The sequence below is a fragment of the Oncorhynchus tshawytscha genome, linkage group LG18 (genome assembly GCF_018296145.1).
Source record: "Oncorhynchus tshawytscha isolate Ot180627B linkage group LG18, Otsh_v2.0, whole genome shotgun sequence".
NCBI lineage: Eukaryota > Metazoa > Chordata > Actinopteri > Salmoniformes > Salmonidae > Oncorhynchus > Oncorhynchus tshawytscha.
Genome location: NC_056446.1, coordinates 36,411,526 through 36,436,919, shown reverse-complemented (window position 1 = coordinate 36,436,919; position 25,394 = coordinate 36,411,526). Strand labels below are relative to the sequence as shown.

The following is a 25,394-nucleotide window of genomic DNA, read 5'->3' as shown; positions in this document are numbered from 1 at the left end:
TGATTGGATGTTAATTATTTGACTAGGATACCTGTATTTGACAGTGTGTTGTTATTTCGCTGAACACTAGATGGTTTAATTTCATTTTCAGAGGTGAAAAGAGTCTACTCAGGCGAGAAAATAATCTCACCCAAATGAATGGCCCCGTTGGAAAATATAAATGGACTGTTTGAAAAATGGAAGAAAAGCAAAACAACCTTACATTTTTTGGGGGGAAATATATAAAAATAAAAAATATATTTATTTTTATTTGGTGTACCCCCGACTGCACTGAGTGTACCCCTGGGGGTATGTGTACCCCCGACTGCACTGAGTGTACCCCTGGAGGTATGTGTACCCCCGACTGCACTGAGTGTACCCCTGGGGGTATGTGTACCCCGACTGCACTGAGTGTACCCCTGGGGGTATGTGTACCCCGACTGACACTGAGTGTACCCCTGGAGGTATGTGTACCCCGACTGCACTGAGTGTACCCCTGGGGGTATGTGTACCCCGACTGCACTGAGTGTACCCCTGGGGGTATGTGTACCCCGACTGCACTGAGCGTACCCCTGGGGGTATGTGTACCCCTGGGGGAATGTGTACCCCCGACTGCACTGAGCGTACCCCTGGAGGTATGTGTACCCCTGGGGGAATGTGTACCCCCGACTGCACTGAGCGTACCCCTGGAGGTATGTGTACCCCTGGGGGAAGGTGTACCCCGACTGCACTGAGTGTACCCCTGGAGGTATGTGTACCCCTGGGGTATGTGTACCCCGACTGCACTGAGTGTACCCCTGGAGGTATGTGTACCCCTGGGGGAATGTGTACCCCTGACTGCACTGAGCGTACCCCTGGAGGTAAGTGTACCCCTGGGGGAATGTGTACCCCCGACTGCACTGAGCGTACCCCTGGAGGTATGTGTACCCCTGGGGGTATATGTACCCCGACTGCACTGAGTGTACCCCTGGAGGTATGTGTACCCCGACTGCACTGAGTGTACCCCTGGAGGTATGTGTACCCCCGACTGCACTGAGTGTACCCCTGGGGGTATGTGTACCTCTGACTGCACTTAGTGTACCCCTGGGGGTATGTGTACCCCGACTGCACTGAGTGTACCCCTGGGGGTATGTGTACCCCCGAATGCACTGAGCGTACCCCTGGGGGTATGTGTACCCCTGGGGGTATGTGTACCCCCGACTGCACTGAGTGTACCCCTGGGGGTATGTGTACCCCTGGAGGTATGTGTACCCCTGACTGCACTGAGCGTACCCCTGGAGGTATGTGTACCCGCGACTGCACTGAGTGTACCCCTGGAGGTATGTGTACCACAGTTTGTGAATAACTGGTGTAGGTGAAGGGGAGGAGACAGGATTGATACAATTGAGACATGGATTGTGTATGTGTGCCATTCAGAGGGTGAATGGGCAAGACAAAATATTTATGTGCCTTTGAACGGGGTATGGTAGTAGGTGCCAGGCTCATCGGTTTGTGTCAAGAACTGCAACGCTGCTGGGTTTTTCAGGCTCAACAGCTTCCGGTGTGTATCAAGAATGGTCCACCACCCTAAGGACATCCAGCCAACTTGACACAACTGTGTGAGTCAACTTGGGCCAGCATTCCTGTAGAAAGCTTTCGACACCTTATAGAGTCTGTTCCCCGACTAATTTAGGCTTTTCTGAGGAGAAATGCAAGGGTGGGGGGGGTGCAATGCAACATTAGTAAGGCGTTCTTAATGTATTGTACACTTAGTGAACATCGCAGTGTCACTCGGGGATTGGGAGAAAGCGAGAAGTGAGCAAATTAAACTGCTACTACTCTCTCCCGCATGATTTAGTCTGGCTTCTCTGGGAATTAGGATGCCTGTATGAAAAGGGCACTAATATAGATTTGAGAGGAAGGAATCCCCATGTGAAGATATCTCAGTGTGTCCGTCCCAAATGGCACCCTATTCCCTACGTTGCCTGGTCAAAAGTAGTGCACTATATAGGAGATAGGGTGCCATTTGGGGTGCGTTCTGGGCCTTGGCGGCAACCAGGGATCACAGGGCACATATTTCATCACTCAGACTGAATGGGAAATTAGCGTTGCATGGCAGGAAAATACTGAGCGTGAAATTAGCTACAGCTCCCTCTCCACTCCTCTGCCAGGATCTCTCTCTCCTTACGTCAGAACGTTCCTTGGATGGGTGTGCTGTATTTACACTGTGTGTGTGTGTGTGTGTGTGTGTGTGTGTGTGTGTGTGCGTGCGTGTGTGTCGGTGCTGTATTCACGCTGTGTGTGTGTGTGTGTGTGTGTGTGTGTGTGCGTGCGTGCGTGTGTGTGTGTGTGTGTGTGTGTGTGTGTGTGTGTGCGTGCGTGCATGTGTGTGTGTGTCGGTGCTGTATTCACGCTGTGTGTGTGTGCAGTAATCACACTGTATGTAGTTTTAAAAATCGGCAAATGAACTAAACAGAACAAATGTATATCATTAGATCTGTGGAATGAGAGGTCAGTACCAGGGCCACTGTACACCAGGTCTACTGTACACTGGGCTACTGTACACTGGGCTACTGTACACTGGGCTACTGTACACCAGGGCTACTATACACTGGGCTACTGTACACTGGGCCACTGTACACCAGGTCTACTGTACACTGGGCTACTGTACACTGGGCTACTGTACACCAGGTCTACTGTACACTGGGCTACTGTACACTGGGCTACTGTACACTGGGCTACTGTACACCAGGTCTACTGTACACTGGGCTACTGTACACCAGGGCTACTATACACTGGGCTACTGTACACTGGGCTACTGTACACCAGGTCTACTGTACACCAGGTCTACTGTACACCAGGGCTACTGTACACCAGGTCTACTGTACACTGGGCCACTGTACACCAGGGCTACTGTACACCAGGGCTACTGTACACCAGGTCTACTGTACACTGGGCCACTGTACACCAGGGTTACTGTACACCAGGTCTACTGTACACCGGGCCACTGTACACTGGGCTACTGTACACCAGGCTACTGTACACCTGGTCTACGGTACACCAGGTCTACTGTACACTGGGCTACTGTACACTGGGCTACTGTACACTGGGCTACTGTACACTGGGCTACTGTACACCAGGGCTACTGTACACTGGGCTACTGTATACTAGGCTACTGTACACTGGGCTACTGTACACTGGGCTACTGTACACTGGGCCACTGTACACCAGGTCTACTGTACACTGGGCTACTGTACACTGGGCTACTGTACACTGGGCTACTGTACACCAGGTCTACTGTACACTGGGCTACTGTACACTGGGCTACTGTACACTGGGCTACTGTACACCAGGTCTACTGTACACTGGGCTACTGTACACCAGGGCTACTATACACTGGGCTACTGTACACCAGGGCTACTGTACACCAGGTCTACTGTACACTGGGCCACTGTACACTGGGCCACTGTACACCAGGGTTACTGTACACCAGGGCTACTGTACACCAGGGCTACTGTACACTAGGTCTACTGTACACTGGGCCACTGTACACCAGGGTTACTGTACACCAGGTCTACTGTACACTGGGCCACTGTACACTGGGCTACTGTACACCAGGCTACTGTACACCTGGTCTACGGTACACCAGGTCTACTGTACACTGGGCTACTGTACACTGGGCTACTGTACACCAGGTCTACTCTATACTGGGCTACTGTACACTGGGCTACTGTACACCAGGCTACTGTACACTGGGCTACTGTACACCAGGGCTACTGTACACTGGGCTACTGTATACTAGGCTACTGTACACTGGGCTACTGTACACTGGGCACTGTACACTGGGCCACTGTACACCAGGGCTACTGTACACTGGGCTACTGTACACTGGGCTACTGTACACCAGGGCTACTGTACACTGGGCTACTGTACACTGGGCTACTGTACACTGGGCCACTGTACACCAGGGCTACTGTACACTGGGCTACTGTATACTAGGCTACTGTACACTGGGCCACTGTACACCAGGGCTACTGTACACCAGGTCTACTGTACACTGGGCTACTGTACACTGGGCTACTGTACACCAGGGCTACTGTACACTGGGCTACTGTACACCAGGCTACTGTACACTGGGCTACTGTACACCAGGGCTACTGTACACTGGGCTACTGTATACTAGGCTAATGTACACTGGGCTACTGTACACTGGGCACTGTACACTGGGCCACTGCACACCAGGGCTACTGTACACTGGGCTACTGTACACTGGGCTACTGTACACCAGGGCTACTGTACACTGGGCTACTGTATACTAGGCTAATGTACACTGGGCTACTGTACACCAGGGCTACTGTACACCAGGTCTACTGTACTCTGGGCTACTGTGGTGCGACACGTCACACCAATTTGCATACCGCCCCAACAGATCCACAGATGATGCAATCTATTTTGCACTCCGCACTGCCCTTTCCCACCTGGACAAAAGGAACACCTAAGTGAGAATTCTGTTCATTGACTACAGCTCAGCGTTCAACACCATAGAGCCCTCAAAGCTCATCACTAAGCTAAGGACCCGGGGACTGAATACCAGCCTCGTTAATGTTCTTTTACTGTGTTACTGTTTACCCCTTACTTTAGCACATTTTTTTAACTTACTTTTCAAAGCTGCATTGCTGGTTAAGGGCTCAAAAGTAAGTATTTCACGTTAAGGTGTACCTACACCTGTGATACTCGGCACATGCCACAAATAACATTTGAATTGATTCGATTTGATTCTACTAAAGTAATGCACAATGTAAGGAATACGACGCAGTCATTGCATGAGAGCACATGGGTTATCATATCAGGGGTTATCAGATCAGGGGCTATCATATCAGGGGTTATCATGTCAGGCAGGCTCTGCCAAGAACTCTGCCTCAGAAAATAAAAAGCCAACTCCTCTGGAGAACTGTAGAGCCCAGTCACAAGGACATGCACATCTCTAACTTTCCCATAATGAAATGTGACTGTAACTTTCATTCATAAAGACCTTACATGAGTGGAAATGGAGAGAGTATCTTCTAGACTAGAGACCTAGAGCCCTCTTGCCCTGGAGCAGCCTAGGATTAGCTCTCAACGTACAGTGTGTACTGTCTGTATGCAGACTCCATCAGTTCTCTACCACGTTACCATAGACCTTACATCTGACCAGGGGTGCAACTTTCACGAAATTCAGTTAAAAACAAATTGTTACGTACAATGACGGCCCACACCGGGCCAATTGTGCGTGCCCTAAGGGACTCCCAATCACAGCCGGTTGTGTCTGTAGTGATGCCTCTAGCACTGAGATGCAGTGCTTTAGACCAATGCGCCACATGGGAGCTGCTTGGAATGTGACACAACATTAGGAAAAGGTGTGCTTTAGGACCATGCAGGCGCCTCCGAGTGCCCGGGTAGGCAGTTTGGAGTGTTAATCTGACAGTATAGCAGTAGTCTATGTTACTGTATTGCAGTAGTCTACGTGTTACTGTATAGCAGTAGTCTACATGTTACTGTAGAGTAGTAGTCTACATGTTACTGTATAGTAGTAGTCTACATGTTACTGTATAGTAGTAGTCTATGTTTATGTATAGTAGTAGTCTACATGTTACTGTATAGTAGTAGTCTACGTTACTGTATAGTAGTAGTCTACATGTTACTGTATAGTAGTAGTCTACATGTTACTGTATAGTAGTAGTCTACAACATACTGTATAGTAGTAGTCTATGTTTATGTATAGTAGTAGTCTACAACATACTGTATAGCAGTAGTCTACGTTTATGTATAGTAGTAGTCTACAACATACTGTATAGTAGTAGTCTACACGTTACTGTATAGTAGTAGTCTACATGTTACTGTATAGTAGTAGTCTACATGTTACTGTATAGTAGTAGTCTACATGTTACTGTATAGTAGTAGTCTACAACATACTGTAGAGTAGTAGTCTACATGTTACTGTAGAGTAGTAGTCTACATGTTACTGTATAGTAGTAGTCTACATGTTACTGTATAGTAGTAGTCTACAACATACTGTAGAGTAGTAGTCTACGTTACTGTACAGTAGTAGTCTACATGTTACTGTAGAGTAGTAGTCTACATGTTACTGTAGAGTAGTAGTCTACATGTTACTGTAGAGTAGTAGTCTACATGTTACTGTACAGTAGTAGTCTACATGTTACTGTATAGTAGTAGTCTACATGTTACTGTATAGTAGTAGTCTACATGTTACTGTATAGTAGTAGTCTACATGTTACTGTAGAGTAGTAGTCTACATGTTACTGTAGAGTAGTAGTCTACATGTTACTGTAGAGTAGTAGTCTACATGTTACTGTACAGTAGTAGTCTACATGTTACTGTATAGTAGTAGTCTACATGTTACTGTATAGTAGTAGTCTACATGTTACTGTATAGTAGTAGTCTATGTTTATGTATAGTAGTAGTCTACAACATACTGTATAGCAGTAGTCTACGTTTATGTACAGTAGTAGTCTACAACATACTGTATAGTAGTAGTCTACACGTTACTGTATAGTAGTAGTCTACAACATACTGTATAGTAGTAGTCTACAACATACTGTATAGTAGTAGTCTACATGTTACTGTATAGTAGTAGTCTACAACATACTGTATAGTAGTAGTCTACGTGTTACTGTATAGCAGTAGTCTACATGTTACTGTATAGTAGTAGTCTACATGTTACTGTATAGTAGTAGTCTACAACATACTGTATAGTAGTAGTCTACATGTTACTGTATAGTAGTAGTCTACATGTTACTGTATAGTAGTAGTCTATGTTTATGTATAGTAGTAGTCTACATGTTACTGTATAGTAGTAGTCTACGTGTTACTGTAGAGTAGTAGTCTACATGTTACTGTATAGTAGTAGTCTACAACATACTGTATAGTAGTAGTCTACGTGTTACTGTAGAGTAGTATTCTACATGTTACTGTATAGTAGTAGTCTACAACATACTGTATAGTAGTAGTCTACATGTTACTGTATAGTAGTAGTCTACATGTTACTGTATAGTAGTAGTCTACATGTTACTGTATAGTAGTAGTCTACAACATACTGTATAGTAGTAGTCTACAACATACTGTATAGTAGTAGTCTACAACATACTGTATAGTAGTAGTCTACGTGTTACTGTAGAGTAGTAGTCTACATGTTACTGTATAGTAGTAGTCTACAACATACTGTATAGTAGTAGTCTACATGTTACTGTAGAGTAGTAGTCTACATGTTACTGTACAGTAGTAGTCTACATGTTACTGTATAGTAGTAGTCTACAACATACTGTATAGTAGTAGTCTACAACATACTGTTACTGTATAGTAGTAGTCTATGTTTATGTATAGTAGTAGTCTACATGTTACTGTATAGTAGTAGTCTACATGTTACTGTATAGCAGTAGTCTACAACATACTGTATAGTAGTAGTCTACATGTTACTGTATAGTAGTAGTCTACAACATACTGTATAGTAGTAGTCTACGTGTTACTGTAGAGTAGTATTCTACATGTTACTGTATAGTAGTAGTCTACAACATACTGTATAGTAGTAGTCTACATGTTACTGTATAGTAGTAGCCTATGTTTATGTATAGTAGTAGTCTACATGTTACTGTATAGTAGTAGTCTACATGTTACTGTATAATAGTAGTCTACATGTTAGTCAGTAGTCTACAACATACTGTATAGTAGTAGTCTACGAGAGAGAGAGAGAGAGAGAGAGAGAGAGAGAGAGAGAGAGAGAGAGAGAGACTGGAGAGTTAGAGAGAGAGACTGAGAGACTGGAGAGTTAAGAGAGAGACTGAGAGACTAGATTGTTAGAGAGAGAGAGACTGAGAGACTGGAGAGTTAAGAGAGAGACAGAGACTGGAGAGTTAGAGAGAGAGACTGAGAGACTGGAGAGTTAAGAGAGAGACTGAGAGACTAGATTGTTAGAGAGAGAGACTGAGAGACTGGAGAGTTAGAGAGAGAGACTTATGCACAGATTCTGTCAGACCTGGACCCTGACAGTAAACCTCAGTAAGACCAAAATAATGGTGTTCCAAAAAAGGTCCAGTCACCAGGACCACAAATACAAATTCCATCTAGACACTGTTGCCCTAGAGCACACAAAAAACTATACATACCTTGGCCTAAACATCAGCGCCACAGGTAACTTCCACAAAGCTGTGAACGATCTGAGAGACAAGGCAAGAAGGGCATTCTATGCCATCAAAAGAAACATACATTTCAACATACCAATTAGGATTTGGCTAAAAATACTTGAATCAGTCATAGAGCCCATTGCGCTTTATGGTTGTGAGGTCTGGGGTCCACTCACCAACCAAGACTTCACAAAATGGGACAAACACCAAATTGAGACTCTGCACGCAGAATTCTACAAAAATATCCTCTGTGTACAACGTAGAACACCAAATAATGCATGCAGAGCAGAATTAGGCCGATACCCACTAATTATCAAAATCCAGAAAAGAGCCGTTAAATTCTACAACCACCTAAAAGGAAGCGATTCACAAACCTTCCATAACAAAGCCATCACCTACAGAGAGATGAACCTGGAGAAGAGTCCCTAAGCAAGCTGGTCCTGGGGCTCTGTTCACAAACACAAACACACCCTACAGAGCCCCAGGACAACAGCACAATTAGACCCAACCAAATCATGAGAAAACAAAAAGATAATTACTTAACACATTGGAAAGAATTAACAAAAAAACAGAGCAAACTAGAATGCTATTTGGCCCTACACAGAGGGTACACAGCGGCAGAATACCTGACCACTGTGACTGACCCAAAATTAAGGAAAGCTTTGACTATGTACAGACTCAGTGAGCATAGACTTGCTATTGAGAAAGGCAGACATGGCTCTCAAGAGAAGACAGGCTATGTGCTCACTGCCCACAAAATGAGGTGGAAACTGAGCTGCACTTCCTAACCTCCTGCCCAATGTATAACCATATTAGAGAGACATATTTCCCTCAGATTACACAGATCCACAAAGAATTCGAAAACAAATCCAATTTTGAAAAACTCCCATATCTACTGGGTGAAATTCCACAGTGTGCCATCACAGCAGCAAGATTTGTGACCTGTTGCCACGAGAAAAGGGCAACCAGTGAAGAACAAACACCATTGTAAATACAACCCATATTTATGCTTATTTATTTTATCTTGTGTCCTTTAACCATTTGTACATTGCTAAAACACTGTATATATATATATAATATGACATTTGTAATGTCTTTACTGTTTTGAAACTTCTGTATGTGTAATGTTTACTGTTAATTTTTGTTGTTTTTCACTTTATATATTCACTTTGCATGTTGTCTACCTCACTTGCTTTGGCAATGTTAACACATGTTTCCCATGCCAATAAAGCCCTTGAATTGAATTGAATTGAATTGACTGAGAGACTGAGAGACTAGATTGTTAGAGAGAGACTGAGAGACTGGAGAGTTAGAGAGAGAGACTGAGAGACTGGAGAGTTAGAGAGAGACTGAGAGACTGGAGAGTTAGAGAGAGACTGAGAGACTGGAGAGTTAGAGAGAGAGACTGAGAGACTGGAGAGTTAGAGAGAGACTGAGAGACTGAGAGACTGGAGAGTTAGAGAGAGAGACTGAGAGACTGGAGAGATAGAGAGAGAGAGAGACTGAGAGACTGGAGAGATAGAGAGAGAGAGACTGAGAGACTGGAGAGATAGAGAGAGAGAGAGACTGAGAGACTGGAGAGATAGAGAGAGAGGCTGAGAGAATGGTGAGATGGAGAGAGAGACTGAGAGACTGGAGAGTTAGAGAGAGAGGCTGAGAGACTGGATAGTTAGAGACTGAGAGACTGGCGAGTTAGAGAGACTGAGAGAATGGTGAGATGGAGAGAGAGACTGAGAGAATGGTGAGATGGAGAGAGAGACTGAGAGACTGGAGAGTTAGAGAGAGAGACTGAGAGACTGGAGAGTTTGAGAGAGAGACTGAGAGACTGGAGAGTTTGAGAGAGAGACTGGAGACAGTGTGATCATGTAACACTCACTGCCATACTAGGTACTGAGGAGTGAGGCTGCTTTAACTCTGGGGTTGAAGTGATTCTGCTGGCTGGCTGTCTTCCAGTGTCTACACTAGTACAGCACTTAGGATGCATTCCCAAAAACATTGATTTATTCTAAGTGATATGCTACTGTGGATATTGGAAAGTAGCCAGTGAATATGTAACACCAGTATCTAAAGAGGAAATTAACATAGTAAAATATTCAACTGTACTTGAGGATCTTCTCGTTACTCTTCTTCATCTTCATCTTCTTCTTCTTCCTCCTCACAGAGACAGAATTGTAATCAGGATGACAGAGCATGAGAAACAGGAACAACCTCCTCATCTCATGCAGTGCGTTCCTCTAAATCGCAGACTGTGTTACCTTGAAAAGATTTACAATGCAGATTATTTCAACGGGAACATGTCTTTGTCAAAGTAACGGTCTGAGAATTCTGTCATCCTATTCTCTCTTCTCTGGAATGCTTTATAGTCAGGCTAGATGGAGTAACAGTTTACATTACGTAGGGGTCTGTGGGAACACAATACAGAATCACAGAACCAAACCAATACAGAAAATCAGACCCCTATCCCCAGCCATTACCAATAGAGAAACACAGACCCCTTCCCCCAGACCAATACAGACACACAGACCCCTATCCCCAGCCATTACCAATAGAGAAACACAGACCCCTTCCCCCAGACCAATACAGACACACAGACCCCTATCCCCAGCCATTACCAATAGAGAAACACAGACCCCTTCCCCCAGACCAATACAGACACACAGACCCCTATCCCCAGCCATTACCAATAGAGAAACACAGACCCCTTCCCCCAGACCAATACAGACACACAGACCCCTACCCCCAGCCATTACCAATAGAGAAACACAGACCCCTTCCCCCAGACCAATACAGACACACAGACCCCTATCCCCAGCCATTACCAATAGAGAAACACAGACCCCTTCCCCCAGACCAATACAGACACACAGACCCCTACCCCAGCCATTACCAATACAGAAACACAGACCCCTTCCCCCAGCCATAACCAATACAGAAACACATACCCCTTCCCCAGCCATAACCAATACAGACACACAGACCCCTATCCCCAGCCATTACCAATACAGAAACACAGACCGCTTCCCCAGCCATTACCAATAGAGAAACACAGACACCTTCCCCCAGACCAATACAGACACACAGACCCCTATCCCCAGCCATTACCAATAGAGAAACACAGACCCCTTCCACAAGCCATCACCAATACAGAAACACAGACCCCTTCCCCAGCCATAACCAATACAGAGACACAGACCCCTACCACCAGTCATTACCAATAGAGAAACACAGACCCCTTCCCCAGCCATTACCAATACAGAAACACAGACCCCTTCCCCCAGCCATTACCAATAAAGACACACAGACCCCTATCCCCAGCCATTACCAATAAAGACACACAGACCCCTATCCCCAGCCATTACCAATAGAGAAACACAGACCCCTTCCCCAGCCATTACCAATACAGACACACAGACCCCTTCCCCCAGCCATTACCAATAAAGACACACAGACCCCTATCCCCAGCCATTACCAATAGAGAAACACAGACCCCTTCCCCAGCCATTACCAATAAAGACACACAGACCCCTACCACCAGTCATTACCAATAGAGAAACACAGACCCCTTCCCCAGCCATTACCAATACAGAAACACAGACCCCTTCCCCAGCCATTACCAATAAAGACACACAGACCCCTATCCCCAGCCATTACCAATAAAGACACACAGACCCCTATCCCCAGCCATTACCAATAGAGAAACACAGACCCCTTCCCCAAGCCATTACCAATACAGAAACACAGACCCCTTCCCCAGCCATTACCAATAAAGACACACAGACCCCTATCCCCAGCCATTACCAATAGAGAAACACAGACCCCTTCCCCAGCCATAACCAATACAGAAACACAGACCCCTTCCCCCAGCCATTACCAATACAGAAACACAGACCCCTTCCCCCAGACCAATACAGACACACAGACCCCTTCCCCAGTCATTACCAATACAGAAACACAGACCCCTTCCCCAGCCATAACCAATACAGAAACACAGACCCCTTCCCCCAGACCAATACAGACACACAGACCCCTATCCCCAGCCATTACCAATAGAGAAACACAGACCCCTTCCCCAAGCCATTACCAATACAGAAACACAGACCCCTACCCCCAGCCATAACCAATAGAGAAACACAGACCCCTACCACCAGCCATTACCAATAGAGAAACACAGACCCCTTCCCCCAGCCATTACCAATACAGAAACACAGACCCCTTCCTCCAGCCATTTCCAATACAGAAACACATACCCCTTCCTCCAGCCATTTCCGAAACAGAAACACAGACCCCTTCCCCCAGCCATTTCCAATACAGAAACACATACCCCTTCCCCCAGCCATTACCAATACAGAAACACAGACCCCTTCCCCAGCCATTACCAATACAGAAACACATACCCCTTCCCCCAGCCATTACCAATACAGAAACACAGACCCCTTCCCCAAGCCATTACCAATACAGAAACACATACCCCTTCCTCCAGCCATTACCAATACAGAAACACAGACCCCTTCCCCAAGCCATTACCAATACAGAAACACATACCCCTTCCCCAAGCCATTACCAATACAGAAACACATACCCCTTCCTCCAGCCATTACCAATACAGAAACACAGACCCCTTCCCCCAGCCATTACCAATACAGACACACATACCCCTTCCTCCAGCCATTACCAATACAGACACACATACCCCTTCCTCCAGCCATTTCCGAAACAGAAACACAGACCCCTTCCCCCAGCCATTACCAATACAGAAACACAGACCCCTTCCCCAAGCCATTACCAATACAGAAACACATACCCCTTCCTCCAGCCATTACCAATACAGAAACACAGACCCCTTCCTCCAGCCATTACCAATACAGAAACACATACCCCTTCCTCCAGCCATTACCAATACAGAAACACAGACCCCTTCCCCCAGACCAATACAGACACACAGACCCCTTCCCCAGTCATTACCAATACAGAAACACAGACCCCTTCCCCAGCCATAACCAATACAGAAACACAGACCCCTTCCCCCAGACCAATACAGACACACAGACCCCTATCCCCAGCCATTACCAATAGAGAAACACAGACCCCTTCCCCAAGCCATTACCAATACAGAAACACAGACCCCTACCCCCAGCCATAACCAATAGAGAAACACAGACCCCTACCACCAGCCATTACCAATAGAGAAACACAGACCCCTTCCCCAGCCATTACCAATACAGAAACACAGACCCCTTCCTCCAGCCATTTCCAATACAGAAACACATACCCCTTCCTCCAGCCATTTCCGAAACAGACACACAGACCCCTTCCCCAGCCATTTCCAATACAGAAACACATACCCCTTCCCCAGCCATTACCAATACAGAAACACAGACCCCTTCCCCAGCCATTACCAATACAGAAACACATACCCCTTCCCCAGCCATTACCAATACAGAAACACAGACCCTTCCCCAAGCCATTACCAATACAGAAACACATACCCCTTCCTCCAGCCATTACCAATACAGAAACACAGACCCTTCCCCAAGCCATTACCAATACAGAAACACATACCCCTTCCCCAAGCCATTACCAATACAGAAACACATACCCCTTCCTCCAGCCATTACCAATACAGAAACACAGACCCTTCCCCAGCCATTACCAATACAGACACACATACCCCTTCCTCCAGCCATTACCAATACAGACACACATACCCCTTCCTCCAGCCATTTCCGAAACAGAAACACAGACCCCTTCCCCAGCCATTACCAATACAGAAACACAGACCCTTCCCCAAGCCATTACCAATACAGAAACACATACCCCTTCCTCCAGCCATTACCAATACAGAAACACAGACCCTTCCTCCAGCCATTACCAATACAGAAACACATACCCCTTCCTCCAGCCATTACCAATACAGAAACACATACCCCTTCCTCCAGCCATTACCAATACAGAAACACATACCCCTTCCTCCAGCCATTACCAATACAGAAACACATACCCCTTCCTCCAGCCATTACCAATACAGAAACACAGACCCCTTCCTCCAGCCATTACCAATACAGAAACACAGACCCCTATCCCCAGCCATTACCAATACAGAAACACAGACCCCTTCCCCAAGCCATTACCAATACAGAAACACATACCCCTTCCCCCAGCCATTTCCAATATAGGGAAAATTGTCAAGTGCATTCTTGATTATTATTTTCAGTTTCAGGATGTTGTATTTGCCAGCCCTTCTGCAATTTCATCACCCAAACTTTAGGTGGTGCTGTACTGGTTGCAAATAATTTAATGCTCATTTGGATCGAGTTGTACTATGTTAATGTACGTATATTTACATGGAATTATACTGATTTATTATGGAAACATCATAATGATACTTGGTCTCCACTGCTCTGACAGGTTCTGGGAGAATATTGAGGTTAAATTTATACATATACTTTTAGTGGCCAGATGGCCAGATTGTGAAATCCAACATAATTGGATTAATGAAACAATCAACCCATCATTGAACTCTGAGACTGAGAAAAAAACAAAAGAACCATCCAGTCCAATAATCTGGGGAAAAAACAACGACAAATGGAGCCAGTCGGTTTTTATCGGCGAGCAGCACATTGTTTATTTTACCCTCTGCAGTCGGAGGCCAGATGGGAAACTCCTCTCTAATTAACTCTGGAATTGCCTTTTTTGGCCTAACACTTTTTCACTATTCACAGGGCCAGAGAAGATATCTGACTACCTCCTAAATGACACCATATTTCCTTTATAGTGCACTAGTTTTTTACCCAGAGCCCTTTGGGAGCCCTATGGGCCCTTGTCAAAAGAAGTGTTCTGTATAGTAAATAGGGAGCCATTTCAGATGCAGCCTCTATCTTTTGGGGCTATGGTAATCCTATTCATCCTTTGGGGTAAATGATGTCCTGGGCTGCTGCAATATATTTTCTCCTCTCTCTCTATCTCACTCACTGTTACGTTTTCTGTGTTTACTTTTCTGTCTGCCTCTCTGGTGCTGTCAGAATAACCTACTGTCACTTACTAGAATTCATGTTTAGGCCTCTCTGTGGTAGTTTTACTCTTGGTTAGAAAAGACAAGGCAATCAAACTCTTTTTCTTTACAAGCGTTTAGAAGAGTTATAATGCTGTCATTGTCTTCCAACTTCCAGGAAGTAAACATGGCAACCAATAGTTCCAACAATTTCCATTCACAGGGATCAACAAGCCATCTTCACCTTAACTTTAACCTTAACCTTAACCTAGCTCCAGCCCCAGCCCCTACCCTAACACTAGCTCCAACCCCAACCCCAACCTCAACCCTAGCTCCAGCCCCAACCCCAACCCCAACCCCAACCTTAACCTCCGACCCTAACCCTAGCTCCAGCCCTAACCCCAACCCCAACCCCAACCCCAACCTTAACCTCCGACCCTAACCTCCAACCCTAACCCTAGCTGACCTATGCTGCTAGCTTGCCTTCCCGTTCCCTGTGTTCCCCATCATCTATGTATTTATGTCTGTACATAGTGAGGAGAGCCCTCTCCCCAGGGCCCCTCATCAGGCCCATAACGCTAACATGTTATGATGGAGCCTCCAAATACCCCCATCTCATTGGCTGTCTAACGGCCTCTACTGAAATATGGTGGTGTCGTGGTCTGAATCAGGCTCTAGTTATGAGGGGTAAGAGGGAGTTAGAAGAGGCGGTGAACGAGGGGATATAGGAGATACAGTACCACCCTGTACTTCCTGTTCACCCATGACCGTGTGGCGACACACGACTCCAACACCATCATCAAGTTTTCTGATGACAACAACGGTGGTTCGACCTGATCACTGACGGCGATGAGACAGCCCACAGGGAGGAAGTCAGAAACTTGTCAGTGTGGTGCCATGACGACAACCTATCCCAGAACGTCTGTAAGACCAAGGAGCTGATCGTAGACTATAGGAGAAAGAGGGGAGAGCACGCCCCCCCCCCGCCATCCACATCGATGGGCCTGTAGTGAAGCAGGTCGAGGTGTGACCACATCACTAAGGATTTTACATGGTCCACACACACCAACACAGTCGTGAAGAAGGCACGACAACACCTCTTCCCCCTCAGGAGGCTGAAAAGATTCAGCATGGGCCCTCAGACCCTCATAAAGTTCTACAGCTGCACCATCGAGAGCATCTTGCCTGGCTGCATTACTGCTTTATATGCCAAATGCACCACCCTCGACTGCAAAGCGTCACAGAACGTAGTGTGGACAGCCCAGTACATCACTGGGGCCAAGCTCCCTGCCATCCACAACCTCTGCTGCATATCAGACAGTGTCAGAGGAAGTCCAGAAAAATTGCTAAAGACTCCAGCGACCCAAAAACGGTTCAAACTTCTACTGTCCGGGCAAACAATACTGGAACATCGGCTCCTGGACCAAGAGGCTCCGAGACAGCATCTACCCCCAAGCCATAAGACTGCTAAATAGCCATAAGACTGCTAAATAGCTATTAGACTGTTAAGTAGTTAATACATGTTAACCCAGACATTCTGCACTGACCCTATCTTGCACTGACCCTATGCACACTCACCAGACTATATATACACTATATATACACACTCACCAGACTATATATACACACTCACCAGACTATATATACACACTCACCAGACTATATATACACCCTCACCAGACTATATATACACACTCACCAGACTATATATACACACTATATACACACTCACCAGACTATATATACACCCTCACCAGACTATATATACACACTCACCAGACTATATATAGACACTATATACACACTCACCAGACTATATATACACACTATATACACACTCACCAGACTATATATACACACTATATACACACTCACCAGACTATATATACACACTATATACACACTCACCAGACTATATATACATACTCACCAGACTATATATACACACTCACCAGACTATATATACACACTCACCAGACTATATATACACTATATATACACACGCACCAGACTATATATACACACTCACCTGACTATATATACACCCTCACCAGACTATATATACACACTCACCAGACTATATATACACTATATATACACTCACCAGACTATATATACACACTATATACACACTCACCAGACTATATATACACACTATATACACACTCACCAGATTATATATACACACTATATACACACTCACCAGACAATATATACACACTCACCAGACTATATATAGACACTCACCAGACTATATATACACACTACATAGACACTCACCAGACTAAATATACACACTCACCAGACTATATATACACACTCACCAGACTATATATACACACTCACCAGACTATATATACACACTATATACACACTCACCAGACAATATATACACACTCACCAGACTATATATACACACTCACCAGACTATATATACACACTCACCAGATTATATATACACACTATATACACACTCACCAGACTATATATACACACTATCTACACACTCACCAGACTATATATACACACTATATACACACTCACCAGACAATATATACACACTATATACACACTCACCAGACTATATATACACACTCACTAGACTATATATAAACTCTCACCAGACTATATATACACACTCACCAGACTATATATAGACACTCACTAGACTATATATACACACTCACCAGACTATATATACACACTCACCAGACTATATATACACACTATATACACACTCACTAGACAATATATACACACTCACCAGACTATATATACACACTCACCAGACTATATATACACACTATATACACACTCACCAGACTATATATACACACTATATACACACTCACCAGACAATATATACACACTATATACACACTCACCAGACTATATATACACACTCACCAGATTATATATACACACTATATACACACTCACCAGACTATATATACACACTATATACACACTCACCAGACTATATATACACACTCACCAGACTATATATACACACTCACCAGACTATATATAGACACTCACCAGACTATATATACACACTATATACACACTCACCAGACTATATATACACACTCACCAGACTATATATACACACTCACCAGACTATATATACACACTCACCAGACTATATATACACACTATATACACACTCACCAGACTATATATACACACTCACCAGACTATATATACACACTCACCAGACTATATATATACACTATATACACACTCACCAGACTATATATACACACTCACCAGACTATATATACACACTCACCAGACTATATATACACACTCACTAGACTATATATAAACACTCACCAGACTATATATACACACTCACCAGACTATATATAGACACTCACTAGACTATATATACACACTCACCAGACTATATATACACACTCACCAGACTATATATAAACACTCACCAGACTATATATACACACTCACCAGACTATATATACACACTCACCAGACTATATATACACACTATATACACACTCACTAGACTATATATAGACACTATATACACACTCACCAGACTATATATACACACTCACCAGACTATATATACACACTCACCAGACTATATATACACACTCACTAGACTATATATACACACTCACCAGACTATATATACACACTCACCAGACTATATATACACACTATATACACACTCACCAGACAATATATACACACTCACCAGACTATATATACACACTCACCAGACTATATATACACACTATATACACACTCACCAGACTATATATACACACTATATACACACTCACCAGACTATATATACACACTATATACACACTCACCAGATTATATATACACACTATATACACACTCACCAGACTATATATACACACTATATACACACTCACTAGACTATATATAGACACTATATACACACTCACCAGACTATATATACACACTCACCAGACTATATATACACACTCACCAGACTATATATACACACTCACTAGACTATATATAAACACTCACCAGACTATATATACACACTCACCAGACTATATATAGACACTCACTAGACTATATATACACACTCACCAACCATATATACACACTCACCAGACTATATATAGACACTCACTAGACTATATATACACACTCACCAGACTATATATACACACTCACCAGACTATATATACACACTATATACACACTCACTAGACTATATATAGACACTATATACACACTCACCAGATTATATATACACACTCACCAGACTATATATACACACTCACCAGACTATATATACACACTCACTAGACTATATATACACACTCACCAGACTATATATACACACTATATACACACTCACTAGACTATATATACACACTCACCAGACTATATATACACACTATATACACACTCACCAGATTATATATACACACTATATACACACTCACCAGACTATATATACACACTCACCAGACTATATATACACACTCACCAGACTATATATACACACTCACCAGACTATATATACACACTCACCAGACTATATATACACACTCACCAGACTATATATACACACTCACCAGACTATATATACACACTATATACACACTCACCAGATTATATATACACACTATATACACACTCACCAGACTATATATACACACTATCTACACACTCACCAGACTATATATACACACTCACCAGACTATATATAGACACTCACCAGACTATATATACACACTCACTAGACTATATATACACACTCACTAGACTATATATACACACTCACCAGACTATATATATACACTATATACACACTCACCAGACTATATATACACACTCACCAGACTATATATACACACTCACCAGACTATATATACACACTATATACACACTCACCAGACTATATATACACACTCACCAGACTATATATACACACTCACCAGACTATATATACACACTATATACACACTCACCAGATTATATATACACACTCACTAGACTATATATACACACTCACCAGACTATATATATACACTATATACACACTCACCAGACTATATATACACACTCACCAGACTATATATACACACTCACCAGACTATATATATACACTATATACACACTCACCAACTATATATACACACTCACCAGACTATATATAGACACTCACTAGACTATATATACACACTATATACACACTCACCAGACTATATATACACACTCACCAGACTATATATACACACTATATACACACTTACCAACTATATATACACACTCACCAGACTTTATATACACACTATATACACACTCACCAGACTATATATACACACTCACTAGACTATATATACACACTCACCAGACTATATATACACACTATATACACACTCACTAGACTATATATAGACACTCACCAGACTATATATACACACACACCAGACTATATATACACACTATATACACACTCACCAGACTATATATACACACTATATACACACTCACCAGACTATATATACACACTCACCAGACTATATATTTGACACTCACCAGACTACATATACACACTCTCCAGACTATATATAGACACTCACCAGACTATATATACACACTATATACACACTCACCAGATTATATATACACACTATATACACACTCACCAGACTATATATACACACTATCTACACACTCACCAGACTATATATACACACTCACCAGACTATATATACACACTCACCAGACTATATATAGACACTCACCAGACTATATATACACACTACATAGACACTCACCAGACTAAATATACACACTCACCAGAGTATATATACACACTCACCAGACTATATATACACCCTCACTAGACTATATATACACACTCACTAGACTATATATACACACTCACCAGACTATATATATACACTATATACACACTCACCAGACTATATATACACACTCACCAGACTATATATACACACTCACCAGACTATATATATACACTATATACACACTCACCAGACTATATATACACACTCACCAGACTATATATACACACTCACCAGACTATATATACACACTATATACACACTCACTAGACATATAGACACTATATACACACTCACCAGACATATATACACACTCACCAGACTATATATACACACTCACCAGACTATATATACACACTCACCAGACTATATATACACACTCACCAGACTATATATACACACTACATAGACACTCACCAGACTAAATATACACACTCACCAGAGTATATATACACACTCACCAGACTATATATACACCCTCACTAGACTATATATACACACTCACTAGACTATATATACACACTCACCAGACTATATATACACTATATACACACTCACCAGACTATATATACACACTCACCAGACTATATATACACACTCACCAGACTATATATATACACTATATACACACTCACCAGACTATATATACACACTATATACACACTCACCAGACTATATATACACACTATATACACACTCACCAGACTATATATACACACTATATACACACTCACCAGACTATATATACACACTCACCAGACTATATATACACACTCACTAGACTATATATAAACACTCACCAGACTATATATACACACTCACCAGACTATATATAGACACTCACCAGACTATATATACACACTATATACACACTCACTAGACTATATATACACACTCACCAGACTATATATACACACTCACCAGACTATATATACACACTCACTAGACTATATATACACACTCACCAACTATATATACACACTCACCAGACTATATATAGACACTCACTAGACTATATATACACACTCACCAACTATATATACACACTCACCAACTATATATACACACTCACCAGACTATATATACACACTATATACACACTTACCAACTATATATACACACTCACCAGACTTTATATACACACTATATACACACTCACCAGACTATATATACACACTCACTAGACTATATATACACACTCACCAGACTATATATACACACTATATACACACTCACTAGACTATATATAGACACTCACCAGACTATATATACACACACACCAGACTATATATACACACTATATACACACTCACCAGACTATATATACACACTATATACACACTCACCAGACTATATATACACACTCACCAGACTATATATTTGACACTCACCAGACTACATATACACACTCTCCAGACTATATATAGACACTCACCAGACTATATATACACACTATATACACACTCACCAGATTATATATACACACTATATACACACTCACCAGACTATATATACACACTATCTACACACTCACCAGACTATATATACACACTCACCAGACTATATATACACACTCACCAGACTATATATAGACACTCACCAGACTATATATACACACTACATAGACACTCACCAGACTAAATATACACACTCACCAGAGTATATATACACACTCACCAGACTATATATACACCCTCACTAGACTATATATACACACTCACTAGACTATATATACACACTCACCAGACTATATATATACACTATATACACACTCACCAGACTATATATACACACTCACCAGACTATATATACACACTCACCAGACTATATATATACACTATATACACACTCACCAGACTATATATACACACTCACCAGACTATATATACACACTCACCAGACTATATATACACACTATATACACACTCACCAGACTATATATACACACTATCTACACACTCACCAGACTATATATACACACTCACCAGACTATATATACACACTCACTAGACTATATATACACACTCACTAGACTATATATACACACTCACCAGACTATATATATACACTATATACACACTCACCAGACTAAATATACACACTCACCAGAGTATATATACACACTCACCAGACTATATATACACCCTCACTAGACTATATATACACACTCACTAGACTATATATACACACTCACCAGACTATATATACACTATATACACACTCACCAGACTATATATACACACTCACCAGACTATATATACACACTCACCAGACTATATATATACACTATATACACACTCACCAGACTATATATACACACTCACCAGACTATATATACACACTCACCAGACTATATATACACACTATATACACACTCACTAGACTATATATAGACACTATATACACACTCACCAGACTATATATACACACTCACCAGACTATATATACACACTCACTAGACTATGTATACACACTCACCAGACTATATATACACACTCACCAGACTATATATACACACTCACCAGACTATATATACACACTCACCAGACTATATATACACACTCACCAGACTATATATACACACTCACCAGACTATATATACACACTCACCAGACTATATATACACACTCACTAGACTATATATACACACTCACCAACTATATATACACACTCACCAGACTATATATAGACACTCACTAGACTATATATACACACTCACCAACTATATATACACACTCACCAACTATATATACACACTCACCAGACTATATATAGACACTCACTAGACTATATATACACACTATATACACACTCACTAGACTATATATAGACACTCACCAGACTATATATACACACTCACCAGATTATATATACACACTATATACACACTCACCAGACAATATATACACACTCACCAGACTATATATAGACACTCACCAGACTATATATACACACTACATAGACACTCACCAGACTAAATATACACACTCACCAGACTATATATACACACTCACCAGACTATATATACACACTATATACACACTCACCAGACAATATATACACACTCACAAGACTATATATACACACTATATACACACTCACTAGACTATATATAGACACTATATACACACTCACCAGACTATATATACACACTCACCAGACTATATATACACACTCACCAGACTATATATACACACTCACTAGACTATATATACACACTCACCAGACTATATATACACACTCACCAGACTATATATAGACACTCACTAGACTATATATACACACTCACCAACTATATATACACACTCACCAGACTATATATAGACACTCACTAGACTATATATACACACTCACCAACTATATATACACACTCACCAACTATATATACACACTCACCAGACTATATATACACACTCACCAGACTATATATACAGACTATATACACACTTACCAACTATATATACACACTTACCAACTATATATACACACTCACCAGACTTTATATACACACTATATACACACTCACCAGACTATATATACACACTCACCAGACTATATATACACACTATATACACACTCACTAGACTATATATAGACACTCACCAGACTATATATACACACACACCAGACTATATATACACACTATATACACACTCACCAGACTATATATACACACTCACCAGACTATATATACTATATACACACTCACCAGACTATATATACACACTCACCAGACTATATATTTGACACTCACCAGACTACATATACACACTCACCAGACTATATATACACACTATATACACACTCACCAGGCTATATATACACACTCACCAGACTATATATTTGACACTCACCAGACTACATATACACACTCACCAGACTATATATACACACTATATACACACTCACCAGGCTATATATACACACTATATACACACTCACCAGACTATATATACACACTATATACACACTCACCAGGCTATATATAGACACTATATACACACTCACCAGGCTATATATAGACACTCACAAGACTTACACTCATCATATGCTGCTGCTACTCTGTTCTTTATTAACTCTTAATATAATCTATCCTGATGCCTAGTCACTTTACCCTGCCTTCATGATACATATCTACCTCAAATACCTAATATCCCTGCACATTGATCTGGTACTGGTACTCCCTGTATATAGTTATTACCCCTGCACATTGATCTGGTACTGGTACTCCCTGTACATAGCTATTACCCCTGCACATTGATCTGGTACTGGTACTCTCTGTATATAGCTATTACCCCTGCACATTGATCTGGTACTGGTACTCTCTGTATATAGCTATTACCCCTGCACATTGATCTGGTACTCTCTGTAAATAGCTATTACCCCTGCACATTGATCTGGTACTCTCTGTAAATAGCTATTACCCCTGCACATTGATCTGGT

General features: G+C 42.1%; 1 protein-coding gene across 1 annotated transcript; it reads left to right on the top strand.

Moving 5' to 3' along the window:
• The first annotated feature begins 559 nt into the window (after positions 1–559).
• Positions 560–1,324, top strand: LOC121839943 (keratin-associated protein 5-9-like). Its single transcript, XM_042300535.1, has 2 exons — positions 560–896; positions 1,056–1,324. The coding sequence occupies exons 1-2, from the start codon at positions 560–562 to the stop codon at positions 1,322–1,324; spliced, it is 606 nt and encodes a 201-aa protein (XP_042156469.1).
• The last annotated feature ends 24,070 nt before the right edge of the window (positions 1,325–25,394 follow it).